Source organism: Nycticebus coucang, chromosome 22 (genome assembly GCF_027406575.1).
Source record: "Nycticebus coucang isolate mNycCou1 chromosome 22, mNycCou1.pri, whole genome shotgun sequence".
NCBI classification, from domain to species: domain Eukaryota; kingdom Metazoa; phylum Chordata; class Mammalia; order Primates; family Lorisidae; genus Nycticebus; species Nycticebus coucang.
The window spans coordinates 36269247-36295686 of NC_069801.1; the positions used below are offsets into that span (position 1 = coordinate 36269247).

General features: G+C 40.0%; 1 protein-coding gene across 1 annotated transcript in view; it reads right to left on the bottom strand.

The window, feature by feature from the left end:
• ZMYND12 (zinc finger MYND-type containing 12) overlaps window positions 1-26440 on the bottom strand; it is a 69744-nt gene that overhangs the window by 14815 nt on the left and 28489 nt on the right. The window contains exons 2-3 of the mRNA XM_053576318.1: window positions 15306-15447; window positions 13613-13784 (exon numbers count right to left, since the gene is read on the bottom strand). Coding sequence (XP_053432293.1) covers window positions 13613-13784; window positions 15306-15447 — 314 coding nt within the window. The remainder of the gene's footprint in view (window positions 1-13612; window positions 13785-15305; window positions 15448-26440) is intronic.

Consider the following 26440-nt stretch of genomic DNA (forward strand, 5'->3'; position numbering starts at 1 on the left):
GAAAGATAATGTCCAGAAACAGCCCAATTAAGCTGAAGACTGGGAGCCCAGATGAGAGAGAGATGATAACTGCAGGTCACCTCTGCTGAGGCAAGCTGCAATTCCAAGAAACCAAGCTTCAGGTACAAAATTCATCTGGAAGGAAGAGTGTTTGTCCCCTCCCCCAAGAAAGCTGTGGTTTTTCTTTGTTTTCTGTCTCTTTCTTTTCTCTATTCATTTGCTCCTGTGGGTTTTCTATGGACAAGCGGTGAACTGGTGGACCTCTTGCCTCACCCCACAGGTGAGTGCTGTGGGAAGTGGGGACTACTTCCTCAGAGGGACCTTGCCGTGACTCTGAACTCTATCTTGCTAGGCATAAATATCAAACTAAGATCTCCCCAGCCATTCTGAACTTCCAGTATGCCCTTACCCCCTTACCCGATGAACCAGAAGCCTAACCCCTGCTGAGACTGAGGGAGGGAAGAGGTTATTGAGTGGTGCCCTCCCTCCCTGTCTGCTAGATCCAGCACTCCCCCAGCAAGAGACTGCAGGGGCCACGCCAAGCCCTCCCCTCTGGATCTCCACCGACAGCCATGCAGCCTTGCACCCGGCGACCCTTGGCCTACCCAAACAACCTTACAAGCAGAGCCATGACCTGCGACCCACGCCTGCCCAGATTTCCGTACGAGTGGCACCACAAGCCACGAAACATGACCCGCACCCACCGGGCCTCCGCACACCCTGACCAGGAAGTCCAGGATCTGTGCAACCCCATGTCCTCCCTCCCGTACCTTCCCTGCCTTCACACTGGCCCACTCATCTGGCCAGGGACTCTGGTAGCTGCACCCTCCAGAGCTCTTCCTGCCTTGGGGAAGAGCCCTTCTCCTGGCCAGAGACAGCTGGAGCCTTGGGCTCTCTGTGCCAAAGTAACTGGGCACCAGGCACCCCCAGAACTGGGTGCACCCCCCCCCACCCTGTTGCTAGATCCAGGTGTGTCACACTCCGGAGCTTCTCCCACAACCAGAACTCCCTGGCTGGGACAGCCCCAGAGGAGCTACACAGGGTCATTCCCTACAAAGATCCACCAACAATACAGTGATCCCACTGGGGTCTAATCTTGGAGAGACACCTCCCCAACTCTGAGGACGGCCAGAGGCAACACTGAAAAACAATCATGAGGTGAAATCAACAGAAAAACTCTGGAAATATGAATAATCACAGTAGATAAACTCCCCCAAGGATTAATGGGGCAGACACAGCACAAGATCCCATGCACAAACAAATAGCTGAGATGTCAGAAATCGAATTCAGAATCTGGATAGCAAATAAGATCGAATTAGAATTCCAAGCAGTAACCCAAAAGATATCCCAAGAATTCAACAAATTCAAAGACCAAATGACCAAAGATTTTGACACATTGAGACAAGAAGTTGTGGCCCTCAAAGATCTAAGAAACACAGTAGAATCCCTCAGTAACAGAATGGAGCAAGCAGAAGAAAGTTTTGACATTGAAGACAAAACTTTCGAACACTCCCAAACTCTCAAAGAGGAAGAGAAATGGAGGGCAAAAACAGATCACTCTCTCAGAGAGCTCTGGGATAATTCAAAGAAAACCAGTATTCATCTTATAGAGATCCACGAAAGCAATGAAGTGTCTTCACAAGGCGCAGAGTCTCTTTTCCATGAGATTATGAAGGAGAACTTTCCAGACATGCCAAGAGATTCTGAAATTCAGATAGCAGACAGTTTCAGAACTCCAGCACGACTCAACCCAAATAAGACATCGCCCAGACACATCATAATCAATTTCACTAAAGTTAATATGAAGGAGAAAATTCTGAAAGCAGCCAGATGAAAGAAAACCATCACCTACAAGGGCAAGAATATTAGAATAACTGCAGATCTCTCTGCTGAAACCTTTCAAGCTAGAAGAGGATGGTCATCGACTTTTAATTTCCTAAAACAAAATAACTTTCAAACCAGGATCCTGTACCCAGCTGAACTGAGTTTCATTTATGACGGAGAAATTAAATACTTCAACGACCTTCACATGTTGAAGAAATTTGCCATAACTTTAATTTGCCATAAAATCTGAAGGAAATCGACCAATACGTGGAAGCACGCCACCTACCAGTTCTCCAGGATATTCTCAGACCTATCCTCCATAAAGACCAGTGTAATCCTCCACCACAAAAGTAAACCCACCCAGAAACTTTTGATCAAATTCCAACTTCCACAGTTGCAAAAGGATTAAAAATCTCCACTGGACTCTTGAAAGTCTTATCAATATTCTCAATTAATGGGAATGGTTTAAATTGTCCTCTAAAGAGGCACAGGTTGGCTGACTGGATACAAAAACTCAAGCCAGATATCTGCTGCATACAAGAATCCCATCTTACTTTAAAAGACAAATATAGACTCAAGGTGAAAGGATGTTCATCTATATTTCAGGCAAATGGAAGCAGAAAAAGGCAGGCGTTGCAATCCGATTCGCAGATACAATAGGCTTTAAACCAATCAAAATAAGAAAGGATAAGGATGGACACTTCATATTTGTTAAAGGTAATACTCATTATGATGAAATTTCAATTATTAATATTTATGGACCCAACCAGAATGCACCTCAATTTATAGGAGAAACTCTAACAGACATGAGCAACTTGATTTCCTCCAGTTGCATAGTAGTTGGAGATTTTTAACACCCCTTTAGCAGGGCTGGATAGATCCTCCAAAAAGAAGCTAAGCAAAGAAATTTTAGATTTAAACTTAACCATTCAATGACTGGACTTAACAGATATCTACAGAACATTTCATCCCAACAAAACTGAATACACATTCTTCTCATCAGCCCATGGAACACACTCCAAAATCAACCACATCCTAGGCCAAAAATCTAACCTCAGCAAATTTAAAAACATAGAAATTATTTCTTGCATCTTCTCAGACCATCATGGAATAAAAGTTGAACTCATTAACAACAGGAATCTGCATAACCATACAAAACATGGAGGCTTATAGACGAGATTAAGAAGGAAATCACCAAATTTTTGGAGCAAAACAACAATGAAGTCATGAATTATCAGAACCTCTGGGATAGTGCAAAGGCAGTCCTAACAGGGAAATTTATAGCACTGCAAGTCTTTTTCAAGAAAATGGAAAGAGAGGAAGTTAATAACTTAATGGGACATCTCAAGCAACTGGAGAAGGAAGAACATTCCAACCCCACACCTAGCAGAAGAAAAGCAATAACCAAAATCAGAGCAAAATTAAATGAAATTGAAAACAACAGAATTATACAACAGATCAATAAACCCAAAAGCTGGTTTTTGAAAAGATCAATAAAATAGATAAACATTTGGCCAACCTAACCAGGAAAAAAAGAGTAAAATCTCTAATTTCATCAGTCAGAAATGGCAAAGATGAAATAACAACAGACCCCTCAGAAATTCAAAAAATCCTTAATGAATATTACAAGAAACTTTACTCTCAGAAATATGAAAATCTGAAGGAAATCGACCAATACGTGGAAGCATGCCACCTACCAAGACTTAGCCAGAACAAAGTGGAAATGTTGAACAGCCCTATATCCAGTTCTGAAATAGCATCAACTATACAAAATCTCCCTAAAAACAAAAGCCCAGGACCAGATGGCTTCACGTCAGAATTCTACCAAACCTTTAAAGAAGACATAGTACATATATTACTAAACCTCTTCCAATATATAGAAAAAGAAGGAATACTACCCAACACATTCTATGAAGCAAACATCACCTTGATCCCTAAACCAAGGAAAGACCCAACAAGAAAAGAAAATTACACACCTATATCACTAATGAATATTGATGCAAAAATACTCAATAAGATCCTAACAAACAGAATCCAACAACACATCAAAAAAATTATAGACCATGACCAAGTGGGATTTATCCCAGGCTCTCAAGGCTGGTTCAATATACGTAAATCTATAAATGTAATTCAGCACATAAACAAACTAAAAAATAAGGACCATATGATTCTTTCAATTGATGCAGAAAAAGCTTTTGATAATATCCAGCATCCCTTCATGATCAGAACACTTAAGAAAATTGGTATAGAACAGACATTTCTTAAACTAATAGAGGCCATCTACAGCAAACCCACAGCCAATATTGTATTGAATGCAGTTAAATTGAAGTCATTTCCACTTAGATTGGGAACCAGGCAAGGTTGCCCATTGTCTCCATTGCTCTTTAACATTGTAATGGAAGTTTTACCCATTGCAATTAGGGAAGAAAAGGCAATCAAGGGTATATACATAGGGTCAGAAGAGATCAAACTTTCACTCTTCGCAGAGGATATGATCATATATCTGGAAAACACCAGGGATTCTACTACAAAACTTTTAGAAGTGATCAAGGAATATAGCAATGTCACAGGCTACAAAATCAATACCCATAAATCTGTAGCCTTTATATATACCAACAATAGCCAAGCCGAAAAAACAGTCAAGGACTCTATTCCTTTCACAGTAGGGCCAAAGAAGATGAAATATTTGGGAGTATACCTAACAAAGGATGTGAAAGAACTCTACAAAGAGAACTATGAAACTTTAAGAAAAGAAATAGCTTAAGATGTTAACAAATGGAAAAACATATCATGCTCATGGCTGGGAAGAATCAACATTGTTAAAATGTTTATACTACCCAAAGCAATATATAATTTAATCAGCTCCATTGTCATATTTTAAAGATCTTGAAAAAATAATACTTTGTTTTATAAGGAATCAGAAAAAACCTGGAACAGCCAAAACATTACTCAGAAATAAAAACAAAGCAGGAGGAATCACGCTACCAGACCGGAGACTGTACTATAAATACATAGTGATCAAAATAGAATGGTACTGGCACAAAAACAGAGAAGCAGATGTCTGGAACAGAACAGAGAACCAAGAGATAAATCCAGCTATTTACTGTTATTTGATCTTGACAAGCCAATGAAAAATATTCAGTGGGGAAAAGATTCCCTATTTAACAAATGTTGCTGGAGAACTGGCTGGGGGACCTATAAAAGACTGAAACTGGATCCACACCTTTCACCATTGACTAAGATAGACTCTCACTGGATAAAAGATATAAACTTAAGACATGAAACTATAAAAATACTTGAAGAAAGTGCAGGGGGAAAACTCTTGAAGGAATCAGCCTGGGTGAATATTTTATGAGGAGGACTTCCCAGGCAATTGAAGCAATATCAAAAATACATTACTGGGACCTGATCAAACTAAAAAGCTTCTGCACAGCCAAGAACATAGTAAATAAAGCAAGCAGACAGCCCTCAGAATGGGAGAAAATATTTGCAGGTTATACCTCCAATAAAGGTCTAATAACCAGAATCCATAGAAAACTACATATTAGGAAGAAAAGAACAAGTGATCCCATCTCAGGGTGGGCAAAGGACTTGAAGAGAAACTTCTCTAAAGAAGACAGACACACGATCTACAGACACATGAAAAAAAGCTCATCATCCTTAATCATCAGAAAAATGCAAATCAAAACTATTTTGAGATATCACCTAACCCACTTAACAAAATCCCCAAACCAGAGATTTGGTGCAGATGTGGAGAAAAGGGCACAGTTCTACACTGCCAGTGGGAATGCACAATAATACATTCCTTTTGGAAGGATGTTTGGAGAATACTTAGAGACCTAAAAATAGACCTGCCATTCCATCCTATAATTCCTTTACTAGGTCTATACCCAGAAGACCAAAAATCACAATATAACAAAGACATCTGTACCAGAATGTTTATTGCAGCCCAATTCATAATTGCTAACTCATGGAAGAAGCCCAAGTGCCCATCCACCCACGAATGGACTAGCAAATTGTGGTACATGTATACCATGGAATATTATGCAGCCTTCAAGAAAGATGGAGACTTTACCTCTTTCATGTTTACATGGATGGAGCTGGAACATATTCTTCTTAGAAAGTATCTCAGGAACGGAAGAAAAAGTATCCAATGTACTCAGCCCTACTATGAAGCTAATTTATAGCTTTCATATGAAGTCTATAACCCAACTATAGCTTAAGAATATGGGGAAAGGGCCAAGGGAGGGAAAGGGAGGGGGGAGGTTAAGGTGGAGAGAGGGTAATGGGTGGGGCCACACCTACTGTGCATCTTAGAATGGGTACAGGCAAAACTTACTAAATGCAGAATACAAATGTCTACATACAATAACTAAGAAAATGCCATGAAGGCTATGTTGAACAGTTTGATGAGAATATTTCAGATTGTATATGAAACCAGCACATCGTATCCCTTGATTGCACTAATGTACACAGCTATGATTTAACAATAATTAAAAAAAATAAAAAAAGATTAGTCTACGTGTTGCTAAGTGAAAACCCACATATATAATACCTGTTTCCCCTTTTGTCTTATCTATTCACAATGAATTCTAAAAACTGATGGCTTCAAGAATGGATACTGACATTCTCAGTTACAATATTAATGAAATATATTGAGTAATAGAAAAAAAAAAAAAACAGAAGCAGAACACCTTCTCATACAGGTTTTAACAGGCCTGAGGGTGATCTAACACCCCGGAGGTTGATTGGACGTCTGCTTTCATTTTAATGGGATTTCTGGTGACGGGTGTGAACAAACATTTCTGGGAACCCCCAACTGGCCAGTAGGGCTGAGGCTCCCCATGCCTCCAAAAGTTTCTGACAGGCCAATAGCCTGGCAATCTGAGGTCTCTGTCTAAAGTTCTTGTCTCTTTGACTTTCCCTTGGAGGCTCTACACAAATTATAACAATTGAATTTAACAAACAGTTACATATTTTTCTAACAATTTATAATAAATAAGTACAACAAAATACCATGAATAATTATATTAACGTCTGCAGACACTAGTCAAAACTGATGTTAAAGTGGCTTACCTCCAGAAGTGAACTCACAGGTGAATTTAGGAGTGATCGTCAGTTGGTCTCCTAGGGGCTCCAGGTTCTCTTGGGGCCCTGGGATGTTTCCAGGGGGCACCTCCCCTCAGAGGGACCACAATCTGCCCCCATCCTGGAGGCCGCCTGAGGATCGGCAGAATACGTGCCAACCACGGTAATGCCAAGTGGCTGCTGTTTTAAAAAGTAAAGAGGACTCTCTTTTCTTTTTTAGTTTTAAATAGGTAATTGACCTTGGGTTTTCTGCTGAGTGCCAGCACTTTATCTCAAGATTATATATAACATAATAGGGCAGCGCCTGTGGCTCAAGGAGTAGGGCGCCAATCCCATATGCCGGAGGTGGCGGGTTCAAACCCAGCCTTGGCCAAAAACCAAAAAAAAAAAAAAAAAAAATGACTATATATAACATAATAACCACAGTTTTTAGCAGCCAAGAAGAGGAATAGTTTTAATAAACTTTGTAGTAACTCTTTAATTTCTGGGAAGAGAGGGTTATTTACACTACAATGAGGAAGTAATTCTGAAAAACCACTGGAAATGGCAAACATAAATTTGAAGAACAACTCACACACACCAGTGCTGACATAAACTTGGATCCACTTTAACACATCGCAGGCGCTGAGTTTCTGTGCAGATTCTGACTTACTTTTACCAGGGACTCACCCTCTGTGAGCCCAAAGAAGAAAAACTGACTCACCCTATGTAACCCCAAAAGAGAAAACTTAACAGACCAGGGACTCACCTTCTGTGAGCCCAAAAGAGAAAAGCTGACAGACCAGGGACTCACCCTCTGTGAGCCTAAGGAGAAACTAGACACAGACTGGAGACTCACCCCCTGTGAGTCTAAAGAGAAACCAGACAGACCAGAGACCCGCCACAGCATCCTGTGGGGGCCCAGGAGGGGAAGTTAATGTCATGTCTGACCTTCCCTCATCCCCCAGATACCAGACAACTGCAGTCCCCAGACAGAAGCATAGAGCCAGCGTCTTCTTACCTCCAGAGGTTCTAGAGGACTTAACGGGGTGGATGGTTCCTCTCCAAAATTTCTAGAGATCAGACAGATTTTTACAAAACTCACCCAGTTGTCACTGATTAATCACCAATTTGGAAATTTTGGAGACCTATGCCCTGGTTCCACACATCTGAGGGCCCCTGGGGCGGAGGAACGTCTCTCCAAGGCCTTCCCATGGAGCCGTCGGCGGCAGCAGGCCTAGGTGGGGGTCCAGGGATGGTACCTCACTGGGGCCTCCAAAATATTGTACCCGTCTCCTTCTGTAAGAAAGGACTCAGACTCTACCTCAGGTATAAAACAGATGGTGATTTATTACACCTGCACATGGTGTGCAGGCGGCCCCCAAGTGAGGAGCAGGCTGATTTTTTATACCCTTTTTGTGTTGCATGGCAAGCAAGCAAATAAGCACAGAAGCAGAACATGACAGGGTTACAGCCTGGTGGTTGGCTCAGGGAGTTACAGCATGGCAGTTAGCACAGGCACAGCTTGGGAAACTTAGCTTGGTAGCTCGGGAAACTCAGCTTGGTTAAGTTTCTATTGTTTGGTCATGGCCAGGGGGTTTTCTGGAACTTCCTTGTTCTGAAACCTGTTTTTGGAATTAACCCAAGGTGGGGGGGGAGACAAGTGGGAGACTAAGGCTGAGACAAACTCAGGTCTTTTGGAGGCTATTGGTCTATTACATTCCCCACTGGTCTTTTTGGGGAATCAAACCCGTGATTCATCTGCATCATTAGGAAGGGGTTTAAAAGGAGCAGTTTTACTGATTTAATTTTTTACTACACACAGGTATGAGGAGGGGTCCAGTTAGGGCAGTTAAGCTTCTTTTCCCAAAGTTCAGTTTAAAGTTTAATTAAAATCCTTGAGGAGTTTTTTCAGGAGTTTTTCACCCCCCCCGCCCCCGCAATTGAAGCAATACCAAAAATTCATTACTGGGATCTGGTCAAACTAAAAAGCTTTTGCACAGCCAAGAGCACAATAAGTAAAGCAAACAGTCAACCTTCAGAATAGGAGATTTTTGCAGGTTATGCTTCCGAAAGAGGTCTGATAACTAGAGTCTACAGAGAACTCAAACTAATCAATAAGAAAAGAATAAATAACTCCATTTCTATGTGGGCAAGAGACTTGAACAGAAACTTCTCTGATGAAGACAGGCACATGGCGTACAAACACATGAAAAAATGCTCATCATCCTTAATCATCAGAGAAATATAAATCAAAACCACTTTGAGATATCATCTAACTCCAGTAAGATTAGCCCACATCACAAAATCCCAAAACTACAGATGTTGGTGTGGATGCAGAGAGAAGGGAATGCTTCTACACTGCTGGTGAGAATGCAAGCTAATACAACCTTTTTGGAAAGTAGTTTGGAGAACACTCAAGGAACTAAAAGTAGACACATTCAATCCTGCAATTCCTCTACTAGGTATATACCCAGATGATCAAAAATTATTTTACAACAAAGACATTTCCACCAGAATGTTTTTTGCAGCCCAATTCATAATAGCCAAGACATGGAAACAGCTCAAGTGCCCATTGACCCATGAATGGATTAACAAATTGTGGTATATGTACACCATGGAATACTATGCAGCCATAAAAAAGATGGAGACTTCACATCTTTTATGTTTACCTGGATGGAGCTGAAACATATTCTTCTTAGTAAAATATCTCAAGAATGGGGGAAAAAGTACCCAATGTACTCGATACTACTATGAAATCAATATATAACCACCTACACAATCATATGAATGGCAAAACATAACAATAGTCCAGAAAGTAGAAGGGAAGAGAGAGAAGAGTGAGAGAGAGGGGGAATATGGAAGGAGGGAGGGTATTTTGGGACCTCACCTAATGTACATGATGCAAAGGTACATTTCTAAACTATTAAGAAGGTGCATCTTACAAGGGTACATGTGAAACTTACTAAATGTAGAATATAAATGTCTTAACACAATAATGAAGAAAATGCCAGGAAGGCTATGTTAACCAGCATGATGAAAATATGTCAAGTTGTATATAAAACCATTGTATGGTGCCCCATGATTGCATTAATGTACACAGCTATGATTTAATGCAAAAAAAAAATTAAGGAGTATAATTGTGATGGATGTGTTACTTAGTTCAATGTAAACATTTCACATTGTATATTGAAGCAGTACCCTGAACCCTGTGAATGCATCAATATACACAGTTATGATTTAATAAAAACTAATAATAAAAAATTATACTTGAATGTTCATAGCAGCCTATTCATAAGAACCAAAAAATAAAAACAACTTAGATGCCCATCAGCTAATGAGTGCATGAACAAAATGAAGTGTGTCTATATCCATGAGTGGACTATTACTCAGCCATGAAAAGGAAGGAAGTACGGAGAGATACTACAACATGGAAGAGTCTTGAAAACATGTCGCTAAGTAAAAGAAGTCAGACACCAAAGGCCACATATTGTATGATTCTATTTATATGATGTTTCCAGAATAGGCAATACCAAAGAGACAGAGGTCATTAAATATGACATGTCATTTCAAATCAAAAATTTAGTTTATTATATCTCAAACAAGAATCAGTATAGTTAATCAAAGTATGCACTTGAACTATTGACAAAGTTTTGCCCCTTTAATGGTAACTTGTTTAAGCCAGCAGTAAAGATGCCTGGAGAGGGAGTGGTAATGAAATCGTGAGAGGCGTTTTCCATCACTTATTGAGAATTGAATATTTTTCCTTGCTAGAAGTGTTCCAAAGCCTGTAAGAAGTGGTAATCAGTTGGTGCAAGGTCTGTTGAATATAGTGGATGACAAAGAGTTTCCAAGTCCAGTATCCATAATTTGAACTCCACTGTTCAACGTGTGATTGAGAGTTGTCCTGCAAGAGGATTGGCCTGTCTCTAATTGGCAAATCTCAATTGCTTAACTGCAAACATCCTCATCACTTCATCCAATTAGTTGCAGTAGACAACCATTATAATCAATTGACCAGGTCTCATGAAGCTGTAGTGGATAATACCAGTGCTGGATCACTAAACAGACATCACTAACTTTTTTAAATGAATATTTGGTTTGGGGCTATGTTTCAGCACTTCGTCTTTATCTAACCATTGTGCCAAATGTTTGCAATTGTCAAAAAGAATCCATTTTAATCATACGTAATACGATATAGAAATGGTTTACCTTTATGTCATGACAGCAAAGAAAGGCAAGATTTTTTTTTTTTTTTTTTTTGTAGAGACAGTCTCACTTTATCACCTTTGGTACAGTGCCATGGCGTCACACAACTCACAGCAACCTCCAGCTCTTGGGCTTAGGCAAATCTCTTATCTCAGCCTCCCAAGTAGCTGGGACTACAGGCACCCACCACAACTCCCAGCTAAGGAAAGGCAAGATTTGAGACGGTTTCTCTTCTGATACTTAATTCATACAGAACCCATCTATCCGGCTTCTTTACCATGCCAGTTTGTTTCAAATGATCCAATATTGTTGCAGCGTAGACAGCTCAGAATATCAATGCAGTGTTTGGGGAGGATGTGGCTAATGAACACACAGCATGTGGATGATTTGAGAAATTTCATGCTGGCGATTCGAATCTAGAAACCGAGCCATGTGAGTGACCTGAGACCAAGGTGGATAATGATGAGCTGAAAGCTGTAGAAGTGAATCCATCTCAACCTACACATGAATTAGCAGCAAGGTTTGACATTACTACTCCAACAATATTGGGCCATTTGAAACAAACCAGAAAGGTAAAGAAGCTGGATAGATGCATTCTACATGAATTAAGCATTAAAAGAGAAAACATCTCAACGCTTGCTTATCTCTGCTGTCATGACATAAAAGCAAACCATTTCTATACCGTATTGTTACATGGGATAAAAATGGTTTCTCTTTGACAATTGCATAAGCACTAGGTAAGCATTTGTTGAGTCTGAGTCTCCTTTGCAGGATTGTTTTATGGACTGCAAGAGTTCACGTGTCATGAGCATGAAAGTGCTTTGAAAGCTGGAAAGAGCTCCCTAATGGAAGATTTCACGGTAACTTTGTAGTCATTGATTTAAAATCTTGCCAGCCTTTTTGAAAGTCTAAATAAATCACATCCTTTGTGCACATGCTTCTTTCCTGTCTTAGAGATTCCTCCAGACTAAAGTGGAAAAATATCAGATATTCAGCCTTTTCTTTTCTCTTTCTTTTCTTTTCTTCTTTTTTTTTTTTGTAAGTAAAACTTTAGAACTTTAATCAATTAGAAATGATGTTTGCAGTAACACTTCAAAGGGGAGCCACCCTACCTAACTTCCTCCACTGTTGTCAAGATGCCGTAAGCAAGAGAACTTGGCTTCAAATCTCAGCTCTTTCCTTACTGGTTAGGTGATCCTAATACCAAGCTCTTCCTCACCACAGGGCTCCCACACACACTGTTCCTTCTGCCCGGAATGTTCTTTTCTCCTTCACACATGGCTGGCTTTTGTTCAACCTGCAGTTGCCTGCTTAAATGTCACCTTCTCAGAGAAGTGTCCCCTACTGGTCCAAAGGAGGTTTTTTTCCCACTGTGGTCACTGTGTTCTGTTCATTTCCTTTACAGCCCTTCAGGGTTTGCTTATGTATTGTATCCCTACTTCACTTGATTCTAAGTGCCTTAAGGTTAGGGATCATGTCTCAGTGTGCACTGAGCCCCTAGCACAGTGACAGAGACTCACTTAGGTGAGCATATAGTTGAATGAATGGATGACATTTTCTTCTCTGTAAATTCACCATCTAATAATTATTTCACAGGACTGTTGGGAGACTTTTAAATTACTGATGGAAATACACTAGCACAGTATATGGCAAATAGCAGGCCTTCAGTAAATGCTGATTCACTTTTCTTTCCTTGGGCCCCTTACAGCCACAACCTTTGACTCAGCTGTGACTGCTGTTATTCTGTGCCACAAAACGTCCCCATAACGTCTCTCAGATCTGCCACTAGTCCCGGGTTAGCCTGATGCCTCACCCTCAAAATGCTAATTTTCCTTTTATGGTAGCCACCATGTGTATATCTGCTATGCCTGTGCTCTCCACTCTCAGAAATACCTCTCCCCTCTGTAGAAATGTGTTCTATGTAACAAAGGCAGGGAACAAAGGCAGATACCACACTTAAGCTGAATCAACAAAATTCTGTCTTCTAGAAACTTGTAATTGGAAATCAGATGCTTGTAAGTTTCTATTACTTTGAGTCCAAAGAACATGTAAATTAAAAAAACTACAACTGACATTTGGGGGTAGTTACCTTCTTCAGTGAACATAGGGTAGAAAAATCTGATCTGCAGAAACGGAAAATGAAGCAGATACCCAGGGAGATGCAGGGATAAGAGATAGGACCCCAGTTTTTCCCCAGAGAGAAAAACTGACAGCACCAACCTGGCTCCTTTATACTATTCCAATTCTAGTCCTTTATGAAGACTCAACTCCATTAGAATGTTCCAGCATCCTAATAAACATCCTCCTTTTGTGTAGGTCAGCTCGAATGGATTTCTGTCAGTTGTAGCCAAAAGTCTATGACATCTTGTTCCCCACCTTGTGCCAAATTTCACAGCAACTTTGCTTTTCCAGTATCTTGCTGTCACTATCAGGGCTGGATTCTTTGGTCAATGGATGATCCAACATAGCACTTTTTAAAGTTTCCAAGGGGTCTTAAGCCAGTTTCACTCACCAAGGCTAGCCTCAGCCAATAGCAAATACGCAGGCACCAGCTCTACTGAATTCAAGCCGTGCACGTTCATGCGGAAGCGAAGGGAATGCAAAGCTGCAGGGACGGCTTCTTCATGCTTCCCTTCAAAGAGATACTTCTGAGCTACGGTGTAGCAGAATTCAATCAAATGCTTCTGTGAAAGAGAGAAATAGACCATCTGAGATAGTCTAAAGGTGAAATGCAAAGGTAAATATAGGCACACCTGGAGATAAGGCCAATACCTGATGAACCAACCAAAGGGACATAAGTGAGCCTTCCTGTTTTAAGATAGACAGAAGACTCCCCAAAACAGATGACATAAAAAGGCAAACTCTCCACTGAGTTTCCTAGGGTCCAGGAACACATGTCTTTTCATCTTAGTTCAGTGCTTGACATATCTTAATGCTCATTTCTTTTGAGACAGAGTCCCACTCTGTTGCCCTGGGTAATGAGCCATGGCATCATCTTAGCTCACAGTAACCTCAAACTCTTGGGCTCAAGTGATCCTCTTGCCTCAGCCTCCTTAGCAGCTGGGACTACAAGTGTCCACCATGACACCCAGCTAGTTTTTCTATTTTTGGTAGAGACAGGGTCTCTCATTCTTGCTAAAGCTGGTCTCAAACTCCTGAGCTGAAGCAATCCACCTGCCTCAGCCTCCCAGAGTTGAATGCTTAATATAAAGTTATTAGACGAATAACTGAGTAATATTCTTAAGAGTTCTACTAAAATTTTAGATTAGCAAAGCTATCATGTCTCAGGATGATCCAAACCTTTTTTGCCTTTCTATATCAGTTAATTTTGAGAGAAACGTCTCATGTTTTAGAATTATTTTGCTTAGCTAAAATTGGAAACAACTTCAATTCTGCATTGTTCTAAGGCCACTATCAGTTTCATAACACTGAAACTGAATCATTTGGTGTTTTGCAATGTATGGCTTATAAGGGAGATTTTTTAGATTAATTGAGATGCTATCAATATCATAATAAGAGGGGCTAGTTTTGCTAATCTTTATTAACTAGTAATATATTTATGAATCATTTTTAAACCTCCTACTATGTAGTCAGGATTTTATTACAGCACTTGGCATATGTGGATGTTATGAGCTGAGTTGTGTTCCCCCAAAATTCATCTGTTAAAGCCCTAATCATAGTCCCTCAGAATATGACTGTATTTACAGATAGGGCCTTTAAGGAGAGGATTAAGTTAAAATGAGGTATTAGGGTGGACCCTAAACTGATGTGATTGGTCTCTGTAAGGAGAGGAAATTGAACACACAAAGAGATCCCTGGGATGTGTGCACACAGAGGACCACATGAGGACACAGCACGAAGAGAGATATTTGAAAGGCAGGAAGAGAGGACTAGAAGAAACCAAACAGTTGACCCCTTGATCTTGGACTTTCCAGCCTTCAGAATCACAAGAAAATACATTTCTGCTGTTCCAGCCACCCCGTCTATGGTAGTTTGTTATGGCAGCCCCAGCAAACTAACACAGTGAATATTCAGTAAATATATGGAAATCAACGGACAGAATGGTATCAAGGACATAAAGTCATAAAACAAACTCTCTGCCCTCTAGGAGGGTTATTATTTAATGATCTCAACATAGTTCCACCCTTTTCCTGGGTGGTTTCACTGCCCCAAGGGTAAACTCTGGAATAGTCCTGTAGCCTCACCTGCCGCTGCTGCAGCTGCTGCAGGCCATGCTGCCGTTCTTCCTCTGAATTATAGAAAGGCATGGAAGTGCGCAGGGGAATCAGGAGCTGGCATATCTTCTCATGGATGCTGCGCCAGTCAGCTCTCTGATGCACCACCCCACTGACAAGAAAAATGTGGACTTTGTTATCTTTGTCTTTGACCTGACTTAAGATTCTATTAATCCTCCTAATGGCCAAACCCTAGACACCAGAAAAGTAACCTAAACCCAAACCAGGCACTAAATCTCAAACCTGTTTTCTTTTCTTTCTTTTTTTTTTCCTTTGAGATAGTGTCTCACTTTGTCACCCTTAATGGAGTGCCACGGCATCACAGTTCACAGCAACCTCAAACTCTTGGGCTTAAGCAATTCTCTTGCCTCAGCCTCCCAAGGAGCTGGGACTACAGGCACCGGCCACAATGCCCAGCTATTTTTTGGTTGTAGTTGTCATTGTTTAGCAGGCCTGGGCTGGGTTTAAGCCTGCCAGTCCTGGTGTGTGTGGCTGGCGCCCTAACCACTGAGCTATGGGGGCTGGGCCTCAAATTTGTTTTCTTTCATGTGGTTATGTGATGGTGCAAAAACTGAACTGGACTTGGGCAGGGTGGTGGAAGGATCTGCAGGCAAGTCACACAGGGGGTGCTGTGGCTATTCTGCATAGCTAATAACAACACAGACAACTTCAACTACATTGTTCTAAGAACATTTTTAAGATGTCTGAACAACAATGGTGATGGGTTTGAGGGACTTTTTCTTGGATAAGGGCAAGGAATTTACACTTGATGAAGTTCTAGGAGACTTCTGACACCATGTTGCATGGCTCCAAAGAGCACCACTAGTACTAATTTGTGCTCCAGTGCTAAAACACTGTGAATGCCTCACAACCGCAGTGGTGCAGCAGGTGGTCTTGCATGTAATTATTTCCATTTTTTTTTTTTTTTTTTGAGGCAGAGTCTCTCATCATAGCTCACAGTAACCTCAAACTCTTGGGCCCAAGGGATCCTCTTGCCTCAGCCTCCGGAGTATCTGGGACTACAGGCGCCCGCCACAACACCTGGCTATCTATTTATTCATTTATTTATTTATTGAGACAGAGTCTCAAGCTGTTGCCCTGGGTAGAGTGCTGTAGCGTCATAGCTCACAGCAACCTCCGTCTGGGGCTCAAGTGATCCTCTTGCCTCAGTTTTTCTATTTTTAGTAGAGATGGGGTCTCGCTTTTGCTCAGGCTGGTCTCACACTCATAAGCTCAAGCAATCCACCCACCTCAGCCTCCCTCCCAGAGTGCTAGGATTACAGGCGTGAGCCACTGTGCCCAGCCAAATTATTTCCATTTTTTAAAGGTAAGAAAGCATAGGTGTAGAGGGATTAAAGAGTTTACTCTCTAAGCCTGTACTCCAAAGTCAGTATATTTCTTTCTTTCTTTTTTTTTTTGTAGAGATGGAGTCTTACTTTGTCACCCTCAGTAGAGTGCTGTGATGTCACAGCTCACAGCAACCTCCAACTCCTGGGCTTAGGCCATTCTCTTGCCTCAGTCTCCTGAGTAGCTGGGACTACAGGCACCCGCCAAAACACCCGGCTATTTATTTGTTGCAGTTTGGCCAGGGCTGGGTTCGAACCCACCACCCTCAGTATATGGGGCCGGCGTCCCACCCACTGAGCCACAGGCGCTGCCCCAAAGTCAGTATATTTCTAGCAATCCATAAAGAGGCACATTGACAGTTTGGTTTACTTATTTTCTATCATACATGTGCATTTAGCTTAGTTACTTTTTTTTTTTTTCAAAAAAGGGTTTTATTCTGTCACCCAGGCTAGAATACAGTGCTGCAATCATAGCCCACTGTAACACTAAACTCCTGGGCTCAAGCAATCCTCCCCATTCTGCCTTCCAAGTAGGTAGGACTATAGGACTATAAGTATGTACCATTGTACCTGGCTAATTAAATTAATTAATTAATTATGTATCGTTTTAAGACAAGGTCTCACTCTGTCACCAAGGCTACAGTGCAGTGGTGTCATCATAGCTCCTTGCAATCTCAAACTGCTAGGCTCAAGTGATCCTCCTGCCTTATCCTCACCAGTAGCTGATACTATAAGGACATGTCACCATGCCCAGCTAATATTTCTATTTGGGGGTCTCACTATGTTGCTCAGAGTGGTCTCAAACTCCAGGCCTCAAGTGATCCTCCTACCTTGGCCTACCAAAGTGCTAGTATTACAGGCGTGAGCCAATCATATCCAGCCTTAATTAATTAATTATTTTATTTATTTATCTATTTTGGTAGAGAAAGGGTCTTACTATGTTACCCAGGCTAGACTAAAACTCCTGGCCTCAAGTGATCCTCCTGCCTTGGCCTCCCAGAGTGCATATTTAATATTTTTTTGAGACAAGTGCATACTTTGATCAATTGCACTGCTTCTTGAGATATAATAAACTAAATTTTGTATTTAAAATCAGACATTTAAGATTTAATGACCTAAATGTCTTAAACCTTATTTCATTAGGGGTAACATGTTAAAGATGCTGGAGCAACAACAAGATAGAAGGAGAAAAAACTTTTTTTTTTTTTTTTTAAACTGAGTCTCACTATGTCACCCTGGGTAGAGTGCCGTGGCATCACAGTTCACAGCAACCTTAAACTCTTGGGCTCAAGTGATTCTCTTGCCTCAGCCTCCCAAGTAGCTGAGACTGCAGGTGCTTGCCACAACATCCAGCTATATTTTTTTTGTTGCAGTTGTCGTTGTTTAGCTGGCCTGGGCTGGGTTCGAACCTGCCAGCCTGTATGTGGCCGGCGCCTTACCCACTGAGCTACAGACACCACCCAATTTTTTTTTTTTTTTAAGACAGAGTTTCAGTCAGTTCCCCAGGCTAGAGTGCCGTGGAGTTAGCATAGGTCATAGCAACCTCAAACTCCTGGGTTCACACAATCCTCCTGCCTCAGCCTCCCAAGTAACTGAGACTATAGGCACCCACCACAAGCCTGGCTAAGTTTTCTTTTTCTTTTCTTTCTTTCTTTTTTTTTGTTGAGACAGAGTCTCACTATGTCTCCCTTGGTAGAATGCCATGGCATCATAGCTCACAGCTACCTCCAACTCTGGGGCTTACGTGATTCTCTTGCCTCAGCCTCCCAAGCAGCTGGGACTACAGGTGCCCGCCACAACACCTGGCTATTTTTTGTTGTGGTTGTCATTGTTGTTTAGCTGGCCCAGGCCGGGTTCGAACCTGCCACCCTCAGTGTATGTGACCAGCGTTGTAACCATTGTGCTAGGGGTGCCAAGTCAAGTTTTCTATTTTTAGTGGAAACAGAGTTCACTGTTGCTCACACTGGTCTTGAACTCTTGAGCTCAAGGGACGTTCCTGCCTCAGCCTCCCAGGGTGCTAGGATTACAGGCATGAGCCGCTGCACCTGGCTCATATTTAGTATTTTGTGTGTGTGTGTGTGTGTGTGGTTTTTGGCCCAGGGCTGGGTTTGAACCCGCCACCTCCAGCATATGGGACCGGCACCCTACTCCTTGAGCCACAGGCGCCGCCCCAGTATTTTTAAACATACAGTTGGACAACACAGATATAAAACATTTGCATCACTGCAGAAAAACTCTATGAGACAGTACTTTTATAGAGTATCCACTCCCATCTCTTAAATAATGACCTCTTTGAATGACTATCAGATTACCCAGATCTGAACTTTCCTCCTCATTTGTTTTTGTTTTTAATTGTAATATTCCAATTTATATTCCAAAAGATGCATCATTTAAAAGTATTCAATTTAGTGCTAGTACATTCATTCACATCATTGTATCCAATTCCAGGACATTTTTAAAAATGTCCTCTCAAGTATAGAGTGTTTTCTCTAAAAACACTCTATACTTGTTCCTGTTGACAATCATTCCCATTCTTCCCCTTTCACATTGGTGCCCAGCAACCACTAGCCTACTTTCTATCTCTCAGAATTTGCCTATTCTGGCCATTGCATGTAAATGGAAACTGACAATACGTGGGCATTAGTGTTTGGCTTCTCTCAATTAGGATAATGTTTTCAAGGTTTATTCACATTGCAGCGTATATAAATATTTTATTCCTTTTATGACTGAATTATATTCTACTGTATGGATATATCATATTTGGGTTGTCCATTCATCAGTTGGTGGACATTTGGGTTGTTTCCACTTCCTCATTATTATGGAAAATGTTGCTGGGAACATTGTCTACAAGTTTTGTATGAGCATATGTTTTCAAACTCTTGGGTATACACCTAAGAATGGAATTGTTGGGTTACACAGTAATTCTATGTTTAACTTTTTGAGAAATTGTCAAACATTTTTCTATGGTGGCTACACCATTTTACATTCTCATCAGCCATGTACAAGGGTTCCAATTTCCCCACATTCTCACTAACGTTTGTTTTTTTCTGTTTTTTTTTTTTATTATTATAATCCTAGTAGATATGAAGTGATATCTCATTTGGTTTTGATTTGCATTTCCCTAATGACTAATGACGTTGAGCATCTTTTCATGTGCTCAGTGGCCGTTTTTCAAATCCTTTAGCTTTCATCTTTTTATGGTTGAGTTCAAAGAGTTCATTACATATTCATTCCAGATACAAGACCCTTACCAGACATATGATTTGTAAATGTGTTCTCCTATCTCTGGATTGTCTTTTCACTTTTTCTCCCCCCGGCCCCTCTTTTTTTTTTTTTTTTTTTTGAGACAGAGTCTTCCTCTGTTGCCTTGACTAGAGTGCAGTGGCATCATTGTGGCATACTGAAAACTCAAACTCCTGGTTGCAAGCGATTCTCCTGCCTCAGACTCCTGGGTAGCTGGGACTACAGATGTGCCATCATGCCTAACTAATATTTTCTAACTTTTTGGTAGAAATGGGTCTCAAACTCCTGAACTGAAGTGATCCTCTTCCCCTGGCCTCCAAGAGTGCTAGGATGACAGACATCACACACAGCCTTAGTTTCTTGATAATGTTCTTTCATACATGAAGCTTTTAATTCTGATAGTATCCAACTAATTTGTTTTTTCTTTAGTTCTATGCAGAGCAAGGCCTCTGGTCCCCTAAGGGTTTGCTGCAAAACTACTAACATATGGCAGAGTGATTAATAGAAATGACATACAAATTTATTTAATGTGCATACATGGGAGCCTTCAGAATGGACAGGGGAAATTGTCCATTTTTATGTTTAGGCTCAAGCATGGAAAGCCTTATAGAAATGTGATTAGACAAAAAAAGTGTGATCTAATGCTAATAGATAGAGTGGGGAAACCCAGCCAGGTCTGTCTAGATTCTTCTTGGTCTCTCTGAACACACATTCTCTCCTTCTGGGTATGGGGCAGGACCTTCTTTGGAATGGGGGGCTTCTGACCTACAGTTAAACAAGACAAGTCAGATAATTTCTTTATGGCCAGTTTTTACACAGAATAATTTTTGGTTTTATGGCTGGCTTTCAGAAAAGGGTGCTGGCCTTTATGACCCACTTTGGAGAAAAGAGATTCAGTTTTTACTGCTAGCCTCAGGGAAGAATGGGACTGAGAGGCAAGAGAATAGGAGAAAGTCAGAAAATAACATACGCTTCTGAGGCTTTCATTTTGGGGTACTGTATTGTTTTCTGAGCTCAATAAGGGGTTTGTGCTTTTAATGTCAGATCTAAGAAACTGTTGCCCAATCCAAGACCATGCAGACTTAATAATTCTGTTTCTTTCTAAAAGTTTTTATATTTTTATCTCATATTTATGTCTGTCTGTATATGGTTAATTTTTTTAATGATGTAAGGTAGGGTCCAAATTAATTTTTATTTTTTGCATAGCGATATCTCATTATCTTGGCACTATTTGTTGAAAGGACCCCCCTTCCCCATTGAATTGTCTTGGCACCTCTTGTTGAAAAAAATCAATTAACCATAGATGTATGGGCTTATTTCTAGACTCTTAATTCTATTATGTTGACCAACATATCCATCCTTATGCCAACATAATACTGTCTTCACAACTACAGCTTTATAGTAAGTTTTGAAATTGAAAAGCATAAACCTTCTGATTTTGTTCTTTTTCAAAGTTATTTTGGTTCAGCGCCTGTGGCTCAAGCGGCTAACACGCCAGCCACATACACCTGAGCTGGTGGGTTTGAATCCAGCCCAGGCCCACCAAACACAATGACAGCTGCAACCAAAAAATAGCCAGGTGTTGTGGCAGGCTCCCGTAGTCCCATCTACTTGGGAGGCGAAGGCAGGAGAATCGCTTGAGTCCAAGAGTTGGAGGTTGCTGTGAGCTGTGATGCCACAGCACTCTATCCAGCGCGACAGCTTGAGGCTCTGTCTCAAAAAAAAATTTTTTTTTTATTATTGTAGGTCCTTTGCATTTCAATGAGTTTCAGGGTCAGCATATCCATTTCTGTTTTTGATAGCAGTTGGAATTTTGACAAGGATTGCATTCCATCTGTAGATCATTTGTGGGGAAATGTTGTTGTCTTAACATATCAAGTCTTCCCATCTATGAATACAAAATCTTTCCATTTATTTAAGTCTTCCTTAATTTCTCTCAACAATGCTTTGGAGTTTTCACTGTACAAGTCTTATACTTTTTGGGTTAAATTAATTCCTAAGGATTTTATTTTTGCTGCTATAAATGGAATGTCCCTTTAAATTTCATTTTCAAATTGTTCACTGCTAGAGTACAGAAATATAACTGATTTTTACATGTTAGTCTTGTAACCTACAGCCTTACTGTATTCATTTATTAACTCTATTAAGATTTTTGTGGGTATCTTAGAGTTCTCTAAATACAAGTGTTAGTCAAGATTGTCCTAAGAAACAGAAGCAATATTTATTTATTTATAATGGGAATCGCCTCACCTAATTAGGGAGGCTGAGAAGTCCCACAATCCGTTCTCCTGCCAGCTGGAGAAACAGGAAAACCAGGATTGTAATTCAGTGTAGTCTGCAGACCTGAGAACCTGGGTGAGAGGTGGGAGAAGGTGCCTGTTAGTGTTAAGTCCTAGAGTCCAAAGAACCAGGGGCTCTAGTATCATAGCAGGAGAGTATAGATTTCCTAGCCCAAGGAAAGAGTGAATTTGCCTTTCTTCCACCTTTTTGTTCTATTTTGGGGCCCTCAGGATGATGTCCACACACATTGGTGAGGGTGATGTTTACTCACAATTCAAAGGCTAATCTGTTGTGGAAATACTCTCACAGACACACTCAGAAATGTTTCAGCAATCTGACCATCCCTTAGCCTAATCAAGTTAACACATAAAATTAACTATAACACCAAGGTCATGACATCTATAAATAGAGAAAGTTTTACTCCTTCCTTTCCAAGCTGGATAACTTTTATTTCATCTTGCCTAATTGCCCTGATTAGAACCTCTAGTGCATTGTTGAATAGAAGTGGTGAAAGCGACATACTTGTGGCGTTCCTTCCTGTTCTTAGGGAAGGAAGGCTTTCAGTTTTTGACCATTAAATATGATGTCAGCTACATGTTTCTCTATGGTTTTTTCACAGATGCCCTTTATCAAGTCGCTGAAGTTTCCCTTCTATTCCTACTTTAAGTGTTTTATCACAAAAGGTGTTAGATTTTGTCAAATGCATTTTCTGCATCTATTGAGATGATCATGTCATTTTTTTGCCCTTCATTCTATTTTTTCTTTTTTTTTTTGCTCTTTATTCTATTAATATCATATATTACATTGATTAATATTTATATGGAACCAACCTTGAATTCCTGGAATAAAGGCCACTGTCAAGACACATAATCCTTTTCATATGTTGCTGGATTTGGTTTCTAGTATTTTTGATGAGCGTTTTTACCCTATATTCGTTAAGTGATAGTGGTCTGTAGTATTCTTATGACATCTTTGGTTTTGATTATCAGGTTAACACTGGCCTTATAGAATGAGTTAGGAATTGTTCTCTTTCCTTCTTTTTAAAGAGTTTGTGAATAGTTGTGTTAATCCTTCTTTAAACATTTGAAAGAACACACCAGCCAAATCATCTGGTCTAGGGCTTTCCTTTTCTTTCTTTTCTTTTATTGTTTGGGATTCATTGAGGGTACAAAGAATTAGGTTACACTGATCACACTTGTTAGATAAAGTTAGGGCTTTTCTTCGTGTGAAGTTTTTTGATTACTACGTAAATTTCTTCACTTGTTATAGATTTTTTCAGATATTCCCCTTCACTTGTTATAGATTTTTTCAGATATTCCCCTTCTTCTTAGGTCAGTTTTGGCAGTTTATACCTTTTTCATTTCATTTCATTTATCTAGTTTATTAGCAGACAATTACTTAGAGTTCTCTTATAATCTCTTTTATTTCTTCAAGGTTGGTAGTAATTCCCCCACTTTCATTTCTGATTTTAGTAATTTGAATCTCCTTTTCTTCTCTTGGCCAATCTAGCTAAAGATTTATCAATTTGGTTGATTTTTTTTTCAAGAAACAAACTTTTGATTTTGTAGATTCTCTCTGTACTTTATTTTCCATTTTGTTTACCTTTGCATTAATCTTTAATATTTCCTTTCTTTGGCAAGCTTGTGTCTATACCCAACACATGGCTGTGGATAAAGGAATTAATAAATATAATCATTTTAGTTTGCTCTTATTTTTCTTAAGATGAAATGCTAGGTTACTGATTTGAGATTTTTTTTTTTTTTTTTTTTAGAATGGAGTCTTGTTCTGCTGTTGCCCAGGCTGGTCTGGACTTTCTTGTCTTGAGTGATGCTCCAGCAGCTGGGCGTGGTGGCTGAGGCCTATAATCCTAGCACTCTGAGAGTCTGAGGAAGGTAGATTGCTTGAGCTCATGAGTTTGAGACCAGCCTGAGCCAAAGGAACACCCCATCTCTAAAAAGTAGCTGGGTGTTGTGGCAGGCACCTGTAGTTCCAAACTACTTAGAAGGCTGAGGCAAGAGGATCACTTGAGCCCAAGAGTTTGAGGTTGCTGCGAGCTATGATGCCACAGCACCCTATTGAGGGTGATAAAATGAGACTCTGTCTCAAAAAAAAAAAAGTGATACTCCTGCAGGGATTATAGGCATGATCCAGCATGCCCATGAAATCTTTTTTTTTTAATATATATGTTTATAGCTATAAATTCATATAAGTACTAAATTCCTATAGTACCATCTAAGTACTGCTTAGCCTGCATCTAAGTTTTAATATGGTGTGTTTTCATTTTTTTTTTTTTTTTTCAGAGTGCCTGAAGTTTTAATCACTGTTTAAAATTTAAGTTTAGCAATTGGGAAAAGCATACCACTAATGGATTGCTACAAATTCTGATTTGTACAACTAATTCTGAAGTTTTATACTTGTTAATTGGCCGGATCTTTGGTAAATATTTGCATTTCCTAAAATGGGCTTAAAAGTAAATTGTAATATTCTCTGGAAATAGGTTAATATGGGAAACATACCAATTTTATACCTTATTATTTGGGATAATTTGGCATATAATAATTGCCTGGGTTTTTACTGCTGAGAATAATAGCATGTTTTAAAATATTTATATGTGACACATAACAGAAAATGCATAAAACATAAATATATAATTAATGAATATTTGTAAAATGAATATTTGTGTATTTTCTTTTTTTCTTCTCTTTTTTTTTTTTTTTTTATTGTTGGGGATTCATTGAGGGTACAATAACCCAGGTTACACTGATGTCAGTTGTTAGGTAAAGTCCCTCTTGCAATCATCTCTTGCCCCCATAAAGTGTGACACACACCAAGGCCCCACCAACCTCCCTCGTTCCCTCTTTCTGTTTCCCCCCATAACCATAATTGTCATTAATTGTCCTCATATCAAAATTGAGTACATAGGATTCATGCTTCTCCATTCTTATGATGCATTACTAAGAATAATGTCTTCCACGTCCATCCAGGTTAATACGAAGGATGTAAAGTCTCCATTTTTTTTTCTTTTTTTTTTTTTTTTTATTGTTGGGGATTCATTGAGGGTACAATAAGCCAGTTACACTGAAGTCTCCATTTTTTTTAATGGCTGAATAGTATTCCATGGTATACATATACCACAGCTTGTTAATCCATTCCTGGGTTGGTGGGCATTTAGGCTGCTTCCACATCTTGGCGATTGTAAATTGAGCTGCAATAAACAATCTAGTACAAGTGTCCTTATGATAAAAGGATTTCTTTCCTTCTGGGTAGATGCCCAGTAATGGGATTGCAGGATCAAACGGGAGGTCTAGCTTGAGTGCTTTGAGGTTTCTCCATACTTCCTTCCAGAAAGGTTGTACTAGTTTGCAGTCCCACCAGCAGTGTAAAAGTGTTCCCTTCTCTCCACATCCACGCCAGCATCTGCAGTTTTGAGATTTTGTGATGTGGGCCATTCTCACTGGGGTTAGATGATATCTCAGGGTTGTTTTGATTTGCATTTCTCTAATATATAGAGATGATGAACATTTTTTCATGTGTTTGTTAGCCATTCGTCTGTCGTCTTTAGAGAAAGTTCTATTCATGTCTCTTGCCCATTGATATAAGGGATTGTTGGCTTTTTTCATGTGGATTAATTTGAGTTCTCTATAGATCCTAGTTATCAAGCTTTTGTCTGATTGAAAATATGCAAATATCCTTTCCCATTGTGTAGGTTGTCTCTTTGCTTTGGTTATTGTCTCCTTAGCTGTACAGAAGCTTTTCAGTTTAATGAAGTCCCATTTGTTTATTTTTGTTCTTGTTGCAATTGCCATGGCAGTCTTCTTCATGAAGTCTTTCCCCAGGCCAATATCTTCCAGTGTTTTTCCTATGCTTTCTTGGAGGATTTTTATTGTTTCATGCCTTAAGTTTAAGTCCTTTATCCATTTTGAATCAATTTTTGTGAGTGGGGAAAGGTGTGGGTCCAGTTTCAGTCTTTTACATGTAGACATCCAGTTCTCCCAACACCATTTATTGAATAGGGAGTCTTTACCCAAGGTATGTTCTTGTTTGGTTTATCAAAGATTAGGTGATTGTACAATGTTAGTTTCATTTCTTGGTTTTCAATTCGATTCCAAGTGTCTATGTCTCTGTTCTTGTGCCAGTACCATGCTGTCTTGAGCACTATGGCTTTGTAGTACAGACTAAAATCTGGTATGCTGATGCCCCCAGCTTTATTTTTGTTACAGAGAACTGCCTTAGCTA